Source organism: Dendropsophus ebraccatus, chromosome 6 (genome assembly GCF_027789765.1).
Source record: "Dendropsophus ebraccatus isolate aDenEbr1 chromosome 6, aDenEbr1.pat, whole genome shotgun sequence".
Taxonomy (NCBI): Eukaryota; Metazoa; Chordata; class Amphibia; order Anura; family Hylidae; genus Dendropsophus; species Dendropsophus ebraccatus.
The window spans coordinates 123,099,079-123,113,002 of NC_091459.1; the positions used below are offsets into that span (position 1 = coordinate 123,099,079).

The 13,924-nt window shown below is 45.2% G+C and overlaps 1 protein-coding gene across 3 annotated transcripts; it reads left to right on the forward strand.

Annotated features, from left to right (window-relative positions):
* Window positions 1–23: 23 nt before the first annotated feature.
* Window positions 24–8,808, forward strand: NEIL2 (nei like DNA glycosylase 2). Of its 3 annotated transcripts, none has more exons than XM_069973992.1 (6): window positions 24–91; window positions 3,048–3,149; window positions 3,568–3,714; window positions 3,975–4,273; window positions 5,981–6,177; window positions 6,442–8,808. In XM_069973992.1, exons 3-6 carry the CDS (start codon window positions 3,577–3,579, stop codon window positions 6,738–6,740), a joined length of 933 nt encoding a protein of 310 aa, XP_069830093.1. In that variant the 5' UTR covers window positions 24–91; window positions 3,048–3,149; window positions 3,568–3,576; the 3' UTR covers window positions 6,741–8,808. The 3 variants fall into 3 exon arrangements, with proteins under 3 accessions (XP_069830093.1, XP_069830096.1, XP_069830094.1); XM_069973993.1 differs by lacking the exon at window positions 24–91 and adding an exon at window positions 118–178; XM_069973995.1 differs by lacking the exon at window positions 3,048–3,149 and having other exon boundaries at window positions 47–91.
* The last annotated feature ends 5,116 nt before the right edge of the window (window positions 8,809–13,924 follow it).

Here is a 13,924-nt window from a genome sequence, read left to right on the forward strand (position 1 = left end):
CGCATAAATCCCGTGCAGGAAGCAGAGACTGTGCTGTAATAGGGGTGTGGCGGTTTTAGTGTCACGTGGTGGTCGGCAACAGTGTGAACAGGTAACAGGATTTACGCGTCCTCTGTTGTCACAGATGTATTATATTGAAGCAGCAGCCCTATGTGTAGTTCACAAAAAGGCATCTGGGGTGACTTTATGCGACTTTCTAAGATATAGAGTACCTGGTTTCAGCTGAAAACGTCTTTACTGGCTCAGTGTGACTTAGCAGCCTAAATAATGGGCATACCTGGGGCCAGTACTACAAATATTGCTTCACAATTATTACAAGGATCTATCTATTTGCCTAAAGCAAGAAATTACTATTTTAATAGCATGCAGTGTGTTTTATTTAAGTTTTTTTTTCAAAGTTTTATATATATATATATATATATATATATATATATATATATATATATATATATATATATATATATATATATATATATATATATATATATATATATATATATATATAATCTCTATCTCCACGGGGTGTCTCTTCCTGTGAAACTGCGTCCATTTCCCATCATGCCCTCCTCCTATCGCCACCGTCATCACTCGCTGGTGATTGTCCAGGACATGTAAAGGGCCTTTTACACGGGCCGATTATCATGTTAAAAAATAGTTTGAATCTAAGTTATAATCTTCTGGTGTAATTGCAGCACTGATCAAACCACGAATGAAAATTTGTATGATGTTGATCGCACCTTTTGAGCTGACCTCCAGATGATTTTTAATTGTGTCAAGTCCTTCAGTGTAGACGCTCATCATTCACAGTACAGTGGTACCTTGGTTTAAGAGTAACTTAGTTCAAGAGCATTTTGCAAGAGCTCACAGTTTTTCAAAATAGTGACTTGGTTTAAGAGCTCCCTGTACTGAGGGGGAGGGGCATGGTCAGCATAGCGGGGTCTACAGCACTATACTCTGACCCAGGAAGTCTCCCTCACCTTCCAAATCATAGCAGATCCACTTCGGATGGAGCTTGTATCAGGGGACAGGACTGTGGAAGTAATGTCTTCATAGCTGTAACCCCTCGCCACCTGGGACAGAGAGTGCTGCTATACTGTGCCTAGATATGCCCTGCTCATTCATTCCTGCAGTCTCTGTCAGTCCTTGTGTTTCCCATCTATTCCATTCCTGCGATGTGCCTGCACTTACACTCAGCTATGCACACTGCTGCTATAATGTGCCTGCACTTACACTCAGCTATACACACTGCTGCTATAATGTGCCTGCACTTACTCAGCTATACACACTGCTGCTATAATGTGCCTGCACTTACACTCAGCTATATACACTGCTGCTATAATGTGCCTGCACTTACACTCAGCTATATACACTGCTGCTATAATGTGCCTGCACTTACACTCAGCTATACACACTGCTGCTATAATGTGCCTGCACTTACTCAGCTATATACACTGCTGCTTTGGTTTAAGAGTGATTTGGATTACAAGCACGGTCCCGTAACAAATTATGCTCGTAATCCAAGGCACCACTGTATATAGATATTTATGATCACTCACAATATAAACACGAGCGCAATTACCATCACATTAATGAATTTTCATAGCAATTTATGTTATTTAAATTTGTTTAAAAAAAAATAAAAAATCATTGCTTGTGATTTATCTGTGCATGTAATAGGACCCTTAGACTGATGGCCTGGCCAACTGTAGTGTAAGGGCCCTATTCCACCGGACGATTATCGTTCAGATTATCGTTAAATCGTTTAAATCTAAACGATAATCGTTCGGTTGAAATGCAGTTAACGATTAACGGCCGAACGAGAAATCGTTGATCGCTTTATAAAGCCCCTATTCCACGGGTCGTTAAGAGGAGCAAACGAGCGCTCTCAGCGCTCGTTTGCTCCTCGTTCCCAGCTCGCTGCCACCGCTGTTCAACGTGGCTGCAGCGAGCGGGTGAGTGCGGGAGGGGCGGTGGGGAGCTGCGGGGGGGGGGGCTGCCCGGGTGATCGCTGGGTGGGTGAGCGTCTGGGCAGCCCATAGGATACAGCAGCGTCTGCTGCCGATGCTCCTATTCAACGCAGCGACGCCAGCAGATCGCTGCTATATCATTCGCTTGTTTTTCAACATGTTGAAAAACAAGCGACTGCAACGATCAGCCGACATGAACGATGTCGGCTGATCGTTGCACTCTATTCCACGGGACGATTATCGTCAGTAGCGGACGATATCGGCCGAATACGGACGATAATCGTTCTGTGGAATAGGGCCTTAAGACCTGGACCTATTTTTATCGTTGCTCGTTCGCAAAACGTTCGCATTGAATAAGACATCGTTCGGTCTTTCGCAATAGATACAAACGCAATAGCGAATAAACAACGAAGCAAAAACGATTGCAATTACGATCATAAGTAACGATTATTGTTCCATGGAAATGAGTGAACGTTTTCAGGTCTTTTGCAATAGCGGTCGTTTGAGATCGTTAATCGTTAACGATTATGCAAATGATAATCGTCCGGTGGAATAGGGCCCTAAAGCAGTCACGTCAAACTCTGGCCCGTGGTGCCATTATTTTTGGCCCGCCAGGCAATTCAGAGTTTTAATTACATCTGGCCCGCCATGGCTACTATATATGAGACTATGGGGGAGGGCTGGCTACTATATGAGACTATGGGGGAGGGCTGGCTACTATATAAGAGACTATGGGGGAGGGCTGGCTACTATATGGGGGAGGGCTGGCTACTATATATGAGACTATGGGGGAGGGCTGACTACTATATAAGAGACTATGGGGGAGGGCTGGCTACTATATATGAGACTATGGGGGAGGGCTGGCTACTATATATGAGACTATGGGGGAGGGCTGGCTACTATATAAGAGACTATGGGGGAGGGCTGGCTACTATATATGAGACTAAGGGGGAGGGCTGGCTACTATATATGAGACTATGGGGGAGGGCTGGCTGATATGTGGGGCAATTTTGGGGATTGGCTATTATATGGGTTGGGATTTAATCATGTCATAGCAATTTATCATGTCATTTATTATAGTGCACGGGGCTGGGAGACGCACACCACTGACAGTGCCAGGAACAACGCACGCTGCTCTGACAGTGCCAGCACCGCGGCAATCGAGCTTCAATAATTATCAAGGTTGGCCTGCGACTTTGTCCAATTTTTTAATTTTGGCCCACTGTGTATTTGAGTTTGACACCCCTGGTGTAAAGTGTATGGGGACCTTGATGTTGCATGGGGCAGTAGTTCTTGCATATCTATGGCCACTTCTGGGGTGGGGAAAATGAGCCCCTCTCCCTTCTTAAAGTCTGTGGTGGTCCCAAGGAGTGGTATGAAAACCTTTGTATTATGTAACTATGTATTGTTTGGCCAAAAAATTATCTGCAAGAAATTCCGCCTGCCCCGTGGTTCCTTCTAGCTGACGCAACCAGAGCTCCTATTTTATGAGCACCGTGTGTGCAGGGTCCTAGCAGGGGTGATGTGAGGCGTCTCCCGCTTGTAGCCTTATGGGTTGGATAACTTGTGGCCCTTCTTGATGGTGACTCTTTGCCTCCAGGTTTTAGAGATGCCGGAAGGACCCACTGTGCGTCGCTTCTCCTCCTTGGTCTCCCCCTTTGTGGGGCAGCAGGTGGTGAAGGTCGGCGGCAGCACCAAGCAGATCGCCCTCCAGGATGTGATGGGGCGCTGGATTCACGATTGCCAGGTAACAGGAATCGGATGTTTTTGAAATTTGTTAAAGCCCGATATTCTATGGCTGAGATATGTTCCTATCCCCCCCCGATGTGTGACGTCACCTGGCAGTGTTGTCCTATACAGCTGGCACCAGTCTGGGTTAATCTCATATACAGGCAGAACATGAACCAAATGTAGGGACTATGCTTTGGCCATTGAATCCAACATGAAGTGAATGAGTCCCAAGCCTTACTTCATCTTTAGTGTTCGTCCATCTTTCTATTTCTACAGGTACAAGGGAAGAAGCTGTATATAGCGTTTGGATGCTGTAAAACCCGTGAAGCTGCTTCTGCTGATGCCCAAGAACAGGGTGATGAGGAGGAGGAGGAGGAGAAGAGCTTGTGTGACCCTGCACCCAGTGACTCCTCCTCCCCGAGTACAAGTCACCTCAGCACTGCCAGCAAGGAAGATGATTCCAGCTGCACATGGCTGCGCTTCCACTTTGGGCTGTACGGCAGCATTAGAGCCAATGAGATCGCCCGTGCAAAGCAAGGGAACAAGAGAGGTGACTGGAAAGACCCTACACCCAGGTACATGTAAATGGATTTAGAGTATCTAGGGTTAAAGGGATTATCCACTCAGGTTGTTTGTGGTATTACAATTCAGCTCCACTCCAGTGCAGCTGAGCTGCAAATCCCACATCCAACCTGATTGGCGGCCATGTTAAGTTTGAACAAGCCCCTTAACCTGTGTTACATCTTAACAGGCTTTTTGGTTATACCTTTACCTAGGTGTACTAAGATGGAAGGGATGCAGCTGCCATCTAATTTTCTTGGACCCTACAATCGCATTATGGGTGGTGGTTGAATGTTTGCTCCTAGATGCCGTGGTTACTGTTGACTAAGGCATCTAGTGGCAAGATATTGATGTTTTTGGTCACACGTACTGTTATTTTTTTTGCCCAAGTTAAGGGGCAGTATTATAGTAGTTATATTCTTGTATATAGGGGGAAGTATTATAGTAGTTATATTCTTGTATATAGGGGCAGTATTATAGTAGTTACATTCTTGTATATAGGAGCAGTATTATAGTAGTTATATTCTTGTATATAGTAGCAGTATTATAGTAGTTATATTCTTGTATAAAGGAGCAGTATTATAGTAGTTATATTCTTGTATAAAGGAGCAGTATTATAGTAATATTCTTGTATATAGGAGCAGTATGATAGTAGTTATATTCTTGTACATAGGGGGCAGTATTATAGTAGTTATGCGGTTCAGGGAAGAAACAGAGTGCTGCACCTCACACCTATGGCTGATACTAGTGCCCCTAGGCTAAATAAAAAACACATCAGAATTTTGTGTATGAATTGATCAAGCCATACTGCCCCATGTACCTCGTTCCGGTATCTGATACACCTGGGTCCCTACACTAAGTCCACACCGTGCCTAGCTGCATTAGTATCAGCCATAGATGGGATGTGCAGCGGTTCCATTCTTTCCAGTTCGTGTTTTACAGTTCTCCCCCTCTGAACAGCTAGCACTCCTTTATAAGACCCACATGACCAAAATTAGCAGGATATGCCTGTGCTCACATGTCTGGACCCTATGTCTTCCCCATTCTGTGAGAGCAGCAATGGTAAGTGTAATACCATATCCATACGTGTGTCATTTGGGGGCAGCCTTCCCCACCGGTGGTGCTGGCTGGGTTTTGGTGGGGCTTTTTGGGTCTGGTCCTGCGACATTGGGGTTGCAGGGCCGTTCCATGGCCTCCCTTCCCTGCACGTGAAGGCTTTGCGGGGTTGGCGGTCGCTGACCGACACGGTGTGGAGTTAGCGTAGGGACTCGTGTGGACCAGAGGACCTGCGCGGTGGTACACGGGGCAATATGGCTTGATCAATTCATATACAGACACTCTGGTGTTGATTTTTAATATAGGCCTAGCGGCATTAGTATCAGCCATAGATGGGATGTGCAGCGGTTCCATTCTCTCCAGTTCGTGTATTATAGTAGTTATATTCTTGTATATAGGAGGAAGTATTATAGTAGTTATATACTTGTATATAGGAGGCAGTATTATAGTAGTTATATTCTTGTATATAGGAGGCAGTATTATAGTAGTTATATTCTTGTATATAGGAGCAGTATTATAGTAGTTATATTCTTGTATATAGGAGCAGTATTATAGTAGTTATATTCTTTTATATAACTTAGTCTTCTCTAATAAGTTTTATCCCTGTACAGTGGTCAGAGATTATAGGCCAGGTCTTCTGATGGCTGATGTTTGCTGCTATGTAGGTTAATTCTGCACTTCACTTCCGGAGGTTTCCTTGTGTTCTACAATTGCCGGATACATTGGTGTTCATCACCTGATGTGGAGCCCAGCTGTGATATCCTGTCACCTGAGTTTGATAAGAAAAAGGCTCTGAGTGTTCTGTCGGCCCCTAAACCCGTCTGTATCACCCTGATGGATCAGCGGCACTTCTCTGGAGTTGGTAAGGAGAAGACATTACTACTAATGTATGATCTAGCAGTCTCTGTGGTTCTATATCTTTTGGGAAGAAACATCTTCTGACATGCTGGGAGTTTTTTTTTTTTTTTTTTTTTTTTTCTCTAACATCCAGACACACAGACTGGAAATTGTTGATCTAATGCAAGGATGGGGAACCTTCGGCCCTCCAGCTGTTGCAGAACTACAATTCCCAGCGAAAGGCTGTCATGTATTATATATTTGATTGACCGACTGAAATTCTCTCCAGGGAACATCATTAAGAATGAGATCCTGTATCTGGCTGGAGTCCACCCGCTGTCCCTGGGATCCCTGGTGCCTGCAGACACCCTGAGCGCCCTCATCGACCACGCCATAAGCTTCACCGCCCAATGGTATAGGAACAAGATGCAGGGAGAACCGATGCATTACCACATCTACATGAAGGAGTCCTGTGAGAAGGGGCACAAGGTGGTGAAAGAAAGCATTGGACCTCCATGTGGGCTAAAGAGGCTGACCTGGTATTGTCCTACATGTCAGGAGCTGGCACAGCCTAAAGAGCCTACGTAATGCTTCACTAGGAACAGTCATAGGTGCATGCTACCCCTTCATGTACATAGAAAAGCAGTATCGTAATAGTTTTATTTTTCCAGTTAGCGACCAGTAATATAGCAGATATGTTCTTGTGTATATAGGAGCAGTATTATAGTACTGTACTTATATTCCTGTATTTTAGCAGTTATATACTTGTATATAGAAGGCAGTATTACAGTAGTTATGTGTATGCGAAACAGTAGAAACAGTAAAGCGCACTCACCGCACTGGCTGTAGATGTGATCCTTTATTTCATATAGAAATCCATATATTCATAGGGGAGTGAGTGAAATGCAGGTCGGCGTCCAAACAGCGAACTGCCATTTTCACGTCACGTGACGCTTTCGGCTGTGGACGTCCACAGCTGGAAGAAGCGTCACGTGACTCGAACGGTTGTATGAAATAAGGGATCGCATCTACAGACAGTGTGGTGAGTGCGCTTTACTGTTTCGTAAACATATTGCCTTGGTTTAAGGCGCACTCTGTGGCATTACTAGATCCCTGTTGCTGAACTGTCTAGCTATGTTTTTCTCAGCTCAGAGTGCCTTGTATTAAGTTGCGAGTGTGGTGCTGGTCATATCTGCCTTCAGTTGTTTTATTTTGGTATGTTGATAGTGGGAGAGACAGACTGCACCTCCTATGCCAATCCCCAGTACCGGGGCTCTCGGCAGGGACTGGCTGCGAACTAACAGCCAGTGTAGCTATCAACAGTGGTCCTCTGCTGAAGCAGGAACAACATAGAACACAGGTAGTGGGACTCGCTTCTTACGGTCTACTGTAGACTGGAAGGAACGCAGTCCCGCGTGAAACAATTGTAGTCTACCTGTGTGGATGTGTTTGCTCCACACTCTCCCCTCCCGACACTTGTGAAGTAACCTCGGAATAAACCGGCTAGAAAACTCATATGAGTGGTGAGTGCCCGCTGCTTTTTCACTACCTGTGTTCTATTATAGTAGTTATATTCTTGTATATAGCAGCAGTACTATAGTAGTTCTATTTGTGTCCACTAGTGGGCAGTGTTATCGCTGTTTTCTTTGCCAGTATTGTTGATGCTGATAGAACAAACAGATTCTAGCTCAGTCTTTATGAAGGTGTAGAAGTAATAAGAGACTGAGGTCGGATATTGTTTGTCTAATGTATTATCTAGGAGATACTTCTATTTACATAATATTTGTATTTCTAAATTTTCAATGTTTATTTAAACATTGGTGATTAGTATATAGAATTATTTTTCTGTATTTTTTTGAAAATATTTCCTCTAAATTTGTACGCTACAGCTGATCTCGCTGACCAATCAGACCACAGGGGATCTCTTATACTACATGTGGCCATTCAGATGAATATGTGATCATGTCATACATAAAGGGGCTTGGTCCATCAGGGGGGGGTCCTTGCATTTAGGGTCGTATTAGTCAACCTAGGAGTTCAGCACTCGCTTACTGAAGGCATTGGGCTGTCTCTCTCTCTCACTGAGCCTATTACATGGCTTGATAATCATTTAGCAAGGGCTGCACGGACATAGTTAGCGATGTCCCTGCAACACATTTGGAGGGATTCGTCCAGTGTGGGTCGCTGTTGGACCAGTAGCGGTAATTTTGTTTGTTAACTTCACCGTTCACATAAAAGTTAGCCTCCATTACTGAACACAACCTCGCGTGTAAATTGTGGGGCACATTCCAGTTGTTGTGTGTGTTCCCCCCCCCCCCCCCCCCTTCCAAATTTAACGTTCCGGTCTGGATCATCCATGAAGAGATGTTGTAGCAGCTGGATCTTGTACGGGTGCCATCTGTGTGTAGCCAGTATCCATCAAACGGATGCTTGACTGATGCCACAGGGACATACATCGAGTACATGCTGCCAGGACAACCACTGATGTTTGATCATTGGTGACAGTTTTCATACGTCCACGAAATTTGGCAAGCAGTAAGCTAACGGTGCATGGGAGATGGGTGGTCTTGTAGGGTTTCTTGCATTGAAGTCTGCTGCAATGACTCAGGTACTGCATTCACCAGACATCCCCACATAGGGGGAGATTTATCAAACATGGTGTAAAGTGAAACTGGCTTAGTTGCCCCTAGCAACCAATCAGATTCCACCTTTCATTCCCCACAGACTCTTTGGAAAATGAAAGGTGGAATCTGATTGGTTGCTAGGGGCAACTGAGCCTGTTTCATGTTACACCATGTTTGATAAATCTTCCCCAATGTCTGTCCGCTCCTCCTTTGGTTAACCTCTGTTTCATATCAATGGTTGAAACAGTAAGAAACGTGTCAAGAACAAGATAATGAATAAAGTTTTGTTAAAAATGAGCACACCACTGTTTTTTTTTTTTTGTGCAATTCCCTGTGTCTGATGTGTCACATGACTCCATTGCCATTGAAAAAGGTAAAGTTGAATCCAAAATGGTGGCTTTGCAGATGGCCGCCATGGGCCTCAAATGTTTTCCCCCTCCCCTGTACTAATATGCCACAAACGGTAAGGGGATATCAGCAACCACTTCCATTATATCAGGGTGTATCCATGCTTATGGCCCACCCTGTACATTAATAAAAAGGACTATGGTTTACATGGAGCAATATGTATTAGAAGCTATAAGAAGTACCTAGTGCTGCCCGGGTAGAAATTGTCAGTCTTTATACCCGGGCAGTCATTCTGGTTCGTCAGAACTAACTGAGATACATAGATAGATATCTATAAATGTTCCAGTGAAATGCTAGAATCCAGGGATTTTATCAAATCACGGGAAATGATGAAATGACGGCGCCGTTCCACATCATTTTCCTAGGGATCAAATTACTCACCCCTTTCAGGGAAATGACGGAATAAACTATCTAGAAGGGGCCTGGCTATGTTTGGCAGCAGAGGCGGTCGGGGGAGCAGAGCAGCAACCTCCTGGCAGGCATTTTGCGGCGGGGAGCGAACGGAAAGTTCCGATAGTCCGGAAGGGTCATTACATCGCTCTGGCCATCCGTGATTACACTAACCCAAGGGACCCTGTAGCAGGACATTGTCCACAGGGGAAAAAGGTATAACTGTCCTCATAAAATAAAAGCAGGCGTGCCATCACACCTGTGTGCCTACCTGGCACTGGCGTCACAAAGTAACACCTAAAGGTCTGGCTGTATCTCGGCCAACCACCACCAGAGTGGCGTCTAACCACCTAGCAAGTGACCGGTCAATCCTCCGACACAACATCACCACATATATAATGTCCAACCAGGTCCGAACTTTCATGAAAACCTTCCTGGCCACCCAATGTACCAAATCTGGGGTCAAATGGTCCAGCATTTGGATGCCACCCATAGGCAGCCTGCAATCACTGTATAATGGCATGTTATGGAGATCCTCTTTCTTTTTTTTTTTTTTTAGTGCCTAAGGGGCCAAAATATCAGGTCTCCTGTCAGGAAGGAAGCTGCAGAAACTAATAAAAGTATGAATCACTATAGAAACAGGTTCTATAATCACAATGTTTCTATATGGTTATGGTCACAGCAGTATTTCCTTTTAGTTTTTTTTTTTTTTTAACCAGACTGCCGCTGACTTTAGTGGGCAGCCTGAACCAGCTAAAGGTCATGTGGGTGGTCCCTCCTGCTGTTCCCTGCTGACTGGCGGTACATGTAGTAGCACAGGCAGTGTGTGGAAAATGGTGACAGGTTGGCACTCACTTTCCCCAAATTATAGATTATCACCAGGGCCAGCATTGGGGGTGGAGGGGCAAACTGGGCAATTGCTCAGGGAACCCATCCATACATGGGGAGGGGGGCTAACTACAAGGTGAGATGTCTTAAGGAGGGGGTGTTAACTACCAGGGGAGATGTGCTTTATCTCTATATGTACAAAGAGGTTGGGCGATTATTTTCCATCACTTTATACTGATGGTTGAACCTGTTGCGAGTAGTGCAGTCAAAACTCTATAGTATATGGGGACCTTAAAGGGAATCTGTCAGCTCAGAGCAGTTGTTCGTACCACACTTGACAGGCATCCTCCTCCCTCTTCATGAATAATCAATGCTGCCCGGCCTCCTGCTTGCTCAGCTGTCAGATTGCAGATCAGTCCTCTGTAGGCAGTTTATGTCTGAAAGAAACACTCAGGTATAATTGAATCTCTTCTCCCTAATGTGTTAGAGCAGTGGTCTAGGGGTAACTCACCTGTCTACAGACCTGCCAGCAGTTCATTTTCTGGTTCGAATCTCCTGATGGAAATTAAATAGAGGTCTTTTTTTTCTCATTATTGTATCATTTTTAAGGCTATGCTCACACACAGTATTTTTGCTCAGTATTTTGCAACCAAAACAAGGAGTGGATTGAGAACACAGAAAGGCTATGTTCTCACTAGAGATGAGCGAGTAGGGAAAGATTAGATTTTTCGAGAATTCAAATCGAATAGGCACCTATATTCAACTATTCGAACGAGTATTCGATCCCATTATAGACTATGGGAAAAAATTTGCGGCACTTGGTAACCTCCAAGCGGTCGAATTTTGATTTCCAAGTCCCCCATGAAACCTCCTAAACGATGCAAACACCTCCGGAATGACACTGGGACATTAGGGGGAGCATGCCTGGGTGCACCCAATACCCCAAAATCGCAGTATAATGCCACTCTCCGCAGTTGCGAAGGAAAAATATTTGCAAACCTTTTACGAACATTTATGGCAATGTTTACACATTTTGTTCGTATTTCTTGTGCAGCCTTACATACATGATTCTAATGTGTGTCCACAGAGCGTCATGTTATTCGTGCATATCACGCGTAATACGTTCGCTGTACGAACGTAACTGGAACAGTATGTATGACGTGCCTTTTTCTGGGCTACTGGAACAATATGTATCACGTGCCTTTTACTGGGCTACTGGAACAGTATATATCAGGTGCCCTTAGTGGGCTACTGGAACAATATGTATAACGTGCCCTTAGTGGCAGGGCCGCTTTAACCAGAGGGCACATGGTGCACGTGCACCGGGCCCACTGGTTAAAGGGGCCCACCAGAGTGGCGTCTAACCACCTAGCAAGTGACCGGTCAATCCTCCGACACAACATCACCACATATATAATGTCCAACCAGGTCCGAACTTTCATGAAAACCTTCCTGGCCACCCAATGTACCAAATCTGGGGTCAAATGGTCCAGCATTTGGATGCCACCCATAGGCAGCCTGCAATCACTGTATAATGGCATGTTATGGAGATCCTCTTTCTTTTTTTTTTTTTTAGTGCCTAAGGGGCCAAAATATCAGGTCTCCTGTCAGGAAGGAAGCTGCAGAAACTAATAAAAGTATGAATCACTATAGAAACAGGTTCTATAATCACAATGTTTCTATATGGTTATGGTCACAGCAGTATTTCCTTTTAGTTTTTTTTTTTTTTTAACCAGACTGCCGCTGACTTTAGTGGGCAGCCTGAACCAGCTAAAGGTCATGTGGGTGGTCCCTCCTGCTGTTCCCTGCTGACTGGCGGTACATGTAGTAGCACAGGCAGTGTGTGGAAAATGGTGACAGGTTGGCACTCACTTTCCCCAAATTATAGATTATCACCAGGGCCAGCATTGGGGGTGGAGGGGCAAACTGGGCAATTGCTCAGGGAACCCATCCATACATGGGGAGGGGGGCTAACTACAAGGTGAGATGTCTTAAGGAGGGGGTGTTAACTACCAGGGGAGATGTGCTTTATCTCTATATGTACAAAGAGGTTGGGCGATTATTTTCCATCACTTTATACTGATGGTTGAACCTGTTGCGAGTAGTGCAGTCAAAACTCTATAGTATATGGGGACCTTAAAGGGAATCTGTCAGCTCAGAGCAGTTGTTCGTACCACACTTGACAGGCATCCTCCTCCCTCTTCATGAATAATCAATGCTGCCTGGCCTCCTGCTTGCTCAGCTGTCAGATTGCAGATCAGTCCTCTGTAGGCAGTTTATGTCTGAAAGAAACACTCAGGTATAATTGAATCTCTTCTCCCTAATGTGTTAGAGCAGTGGTCTAGGGGTAACTCACCTGTCTACAGACCTGCCAGCAGTTCATTTTCTGGTTCGAATCTCCTGATGGAAATTAAATAGAGGTCTTTTTTTTCTCATTATTGTATCATTTTTAAGGCTATGCTCACACACAGTATTTTTGCTCAGTATTTTGCAACCAAAACAAGGAGTGGATTGAGAACACAGAAAGGCTATGTTCTCACTAGAGATGAGCGAGTAGGGAAAGATTAGATTTTCGAGAATTCAAATCGAATAGGCACCTATATTCAACTATTCGAACGAGTATTCGATCCCATTATAGACTATGGGAAAAAATTTGCGGCACTTGGTAACCTCCAAGCGGTCGAATTTTGATTTCCAAGTCCCCCATGAAACCTCCTAAACGATGCAAACACCTCCGGAATGACACTGGGACATTAGGGGGAGCATGCCTGGGTGCACCCAATACCCCAAAATCGCAGTATAATGCCACTCTCCGCAGTTGCGAAGGAAAAATATTTGCAAACCTTTTACGAACATTTATGGCAATGTTTACACATTTTGTTCGTATTTCTTGTGCAGCCTTACATACATGATTCTAATGTGTGTCCACAGAGCGTCATGTTATTCGTGCATATCACGCGTAATACGTTCGCTGTACGAACGTAACTGGAACAGTATGTATGACGTGCCTTTTTCTGGGCTACTGGAACAATATGTATCACGTGCCTTTTACTGGGCTACTGGAACAGTATATATCAGGTGCCCTTAGTGGGCTACTGGAACAATATGTATAACGTGCCCTTAGTGGCAGGGCCGCTTTAACCAGAGGGCACATGGTGCACGTGCACCGGGCCCACTGGTTAAAGGGGCCCACCCTGAGCAGGCCGGCCTTTGCTCTGTGCGACCATTACGGTCGCACAGGGGTCCGGCTGCCAGGAGGGCGCCATCGGGATGGGTAAGGTTACCCATCCATGGCGCCCCCTGCAGGGCCCCCCCTGCGGCGCTCTGTACTGTAGCTATGAGCGCTCAAAAGAGTGCTCATAGGTACAGGCAGCAGCAGCGGCACTGACAGGTCGGGAGCTATTGGCTCCCTCCCTGTCAGTCATCCTTGTGACCGCAGGCAGTGCTTTGCCTGTGGTCACAAGAGGCCGCTTTCCTGCAGTGGTATCGGCGCTGAGTGACGTCACTCAAAGCCGACACCGC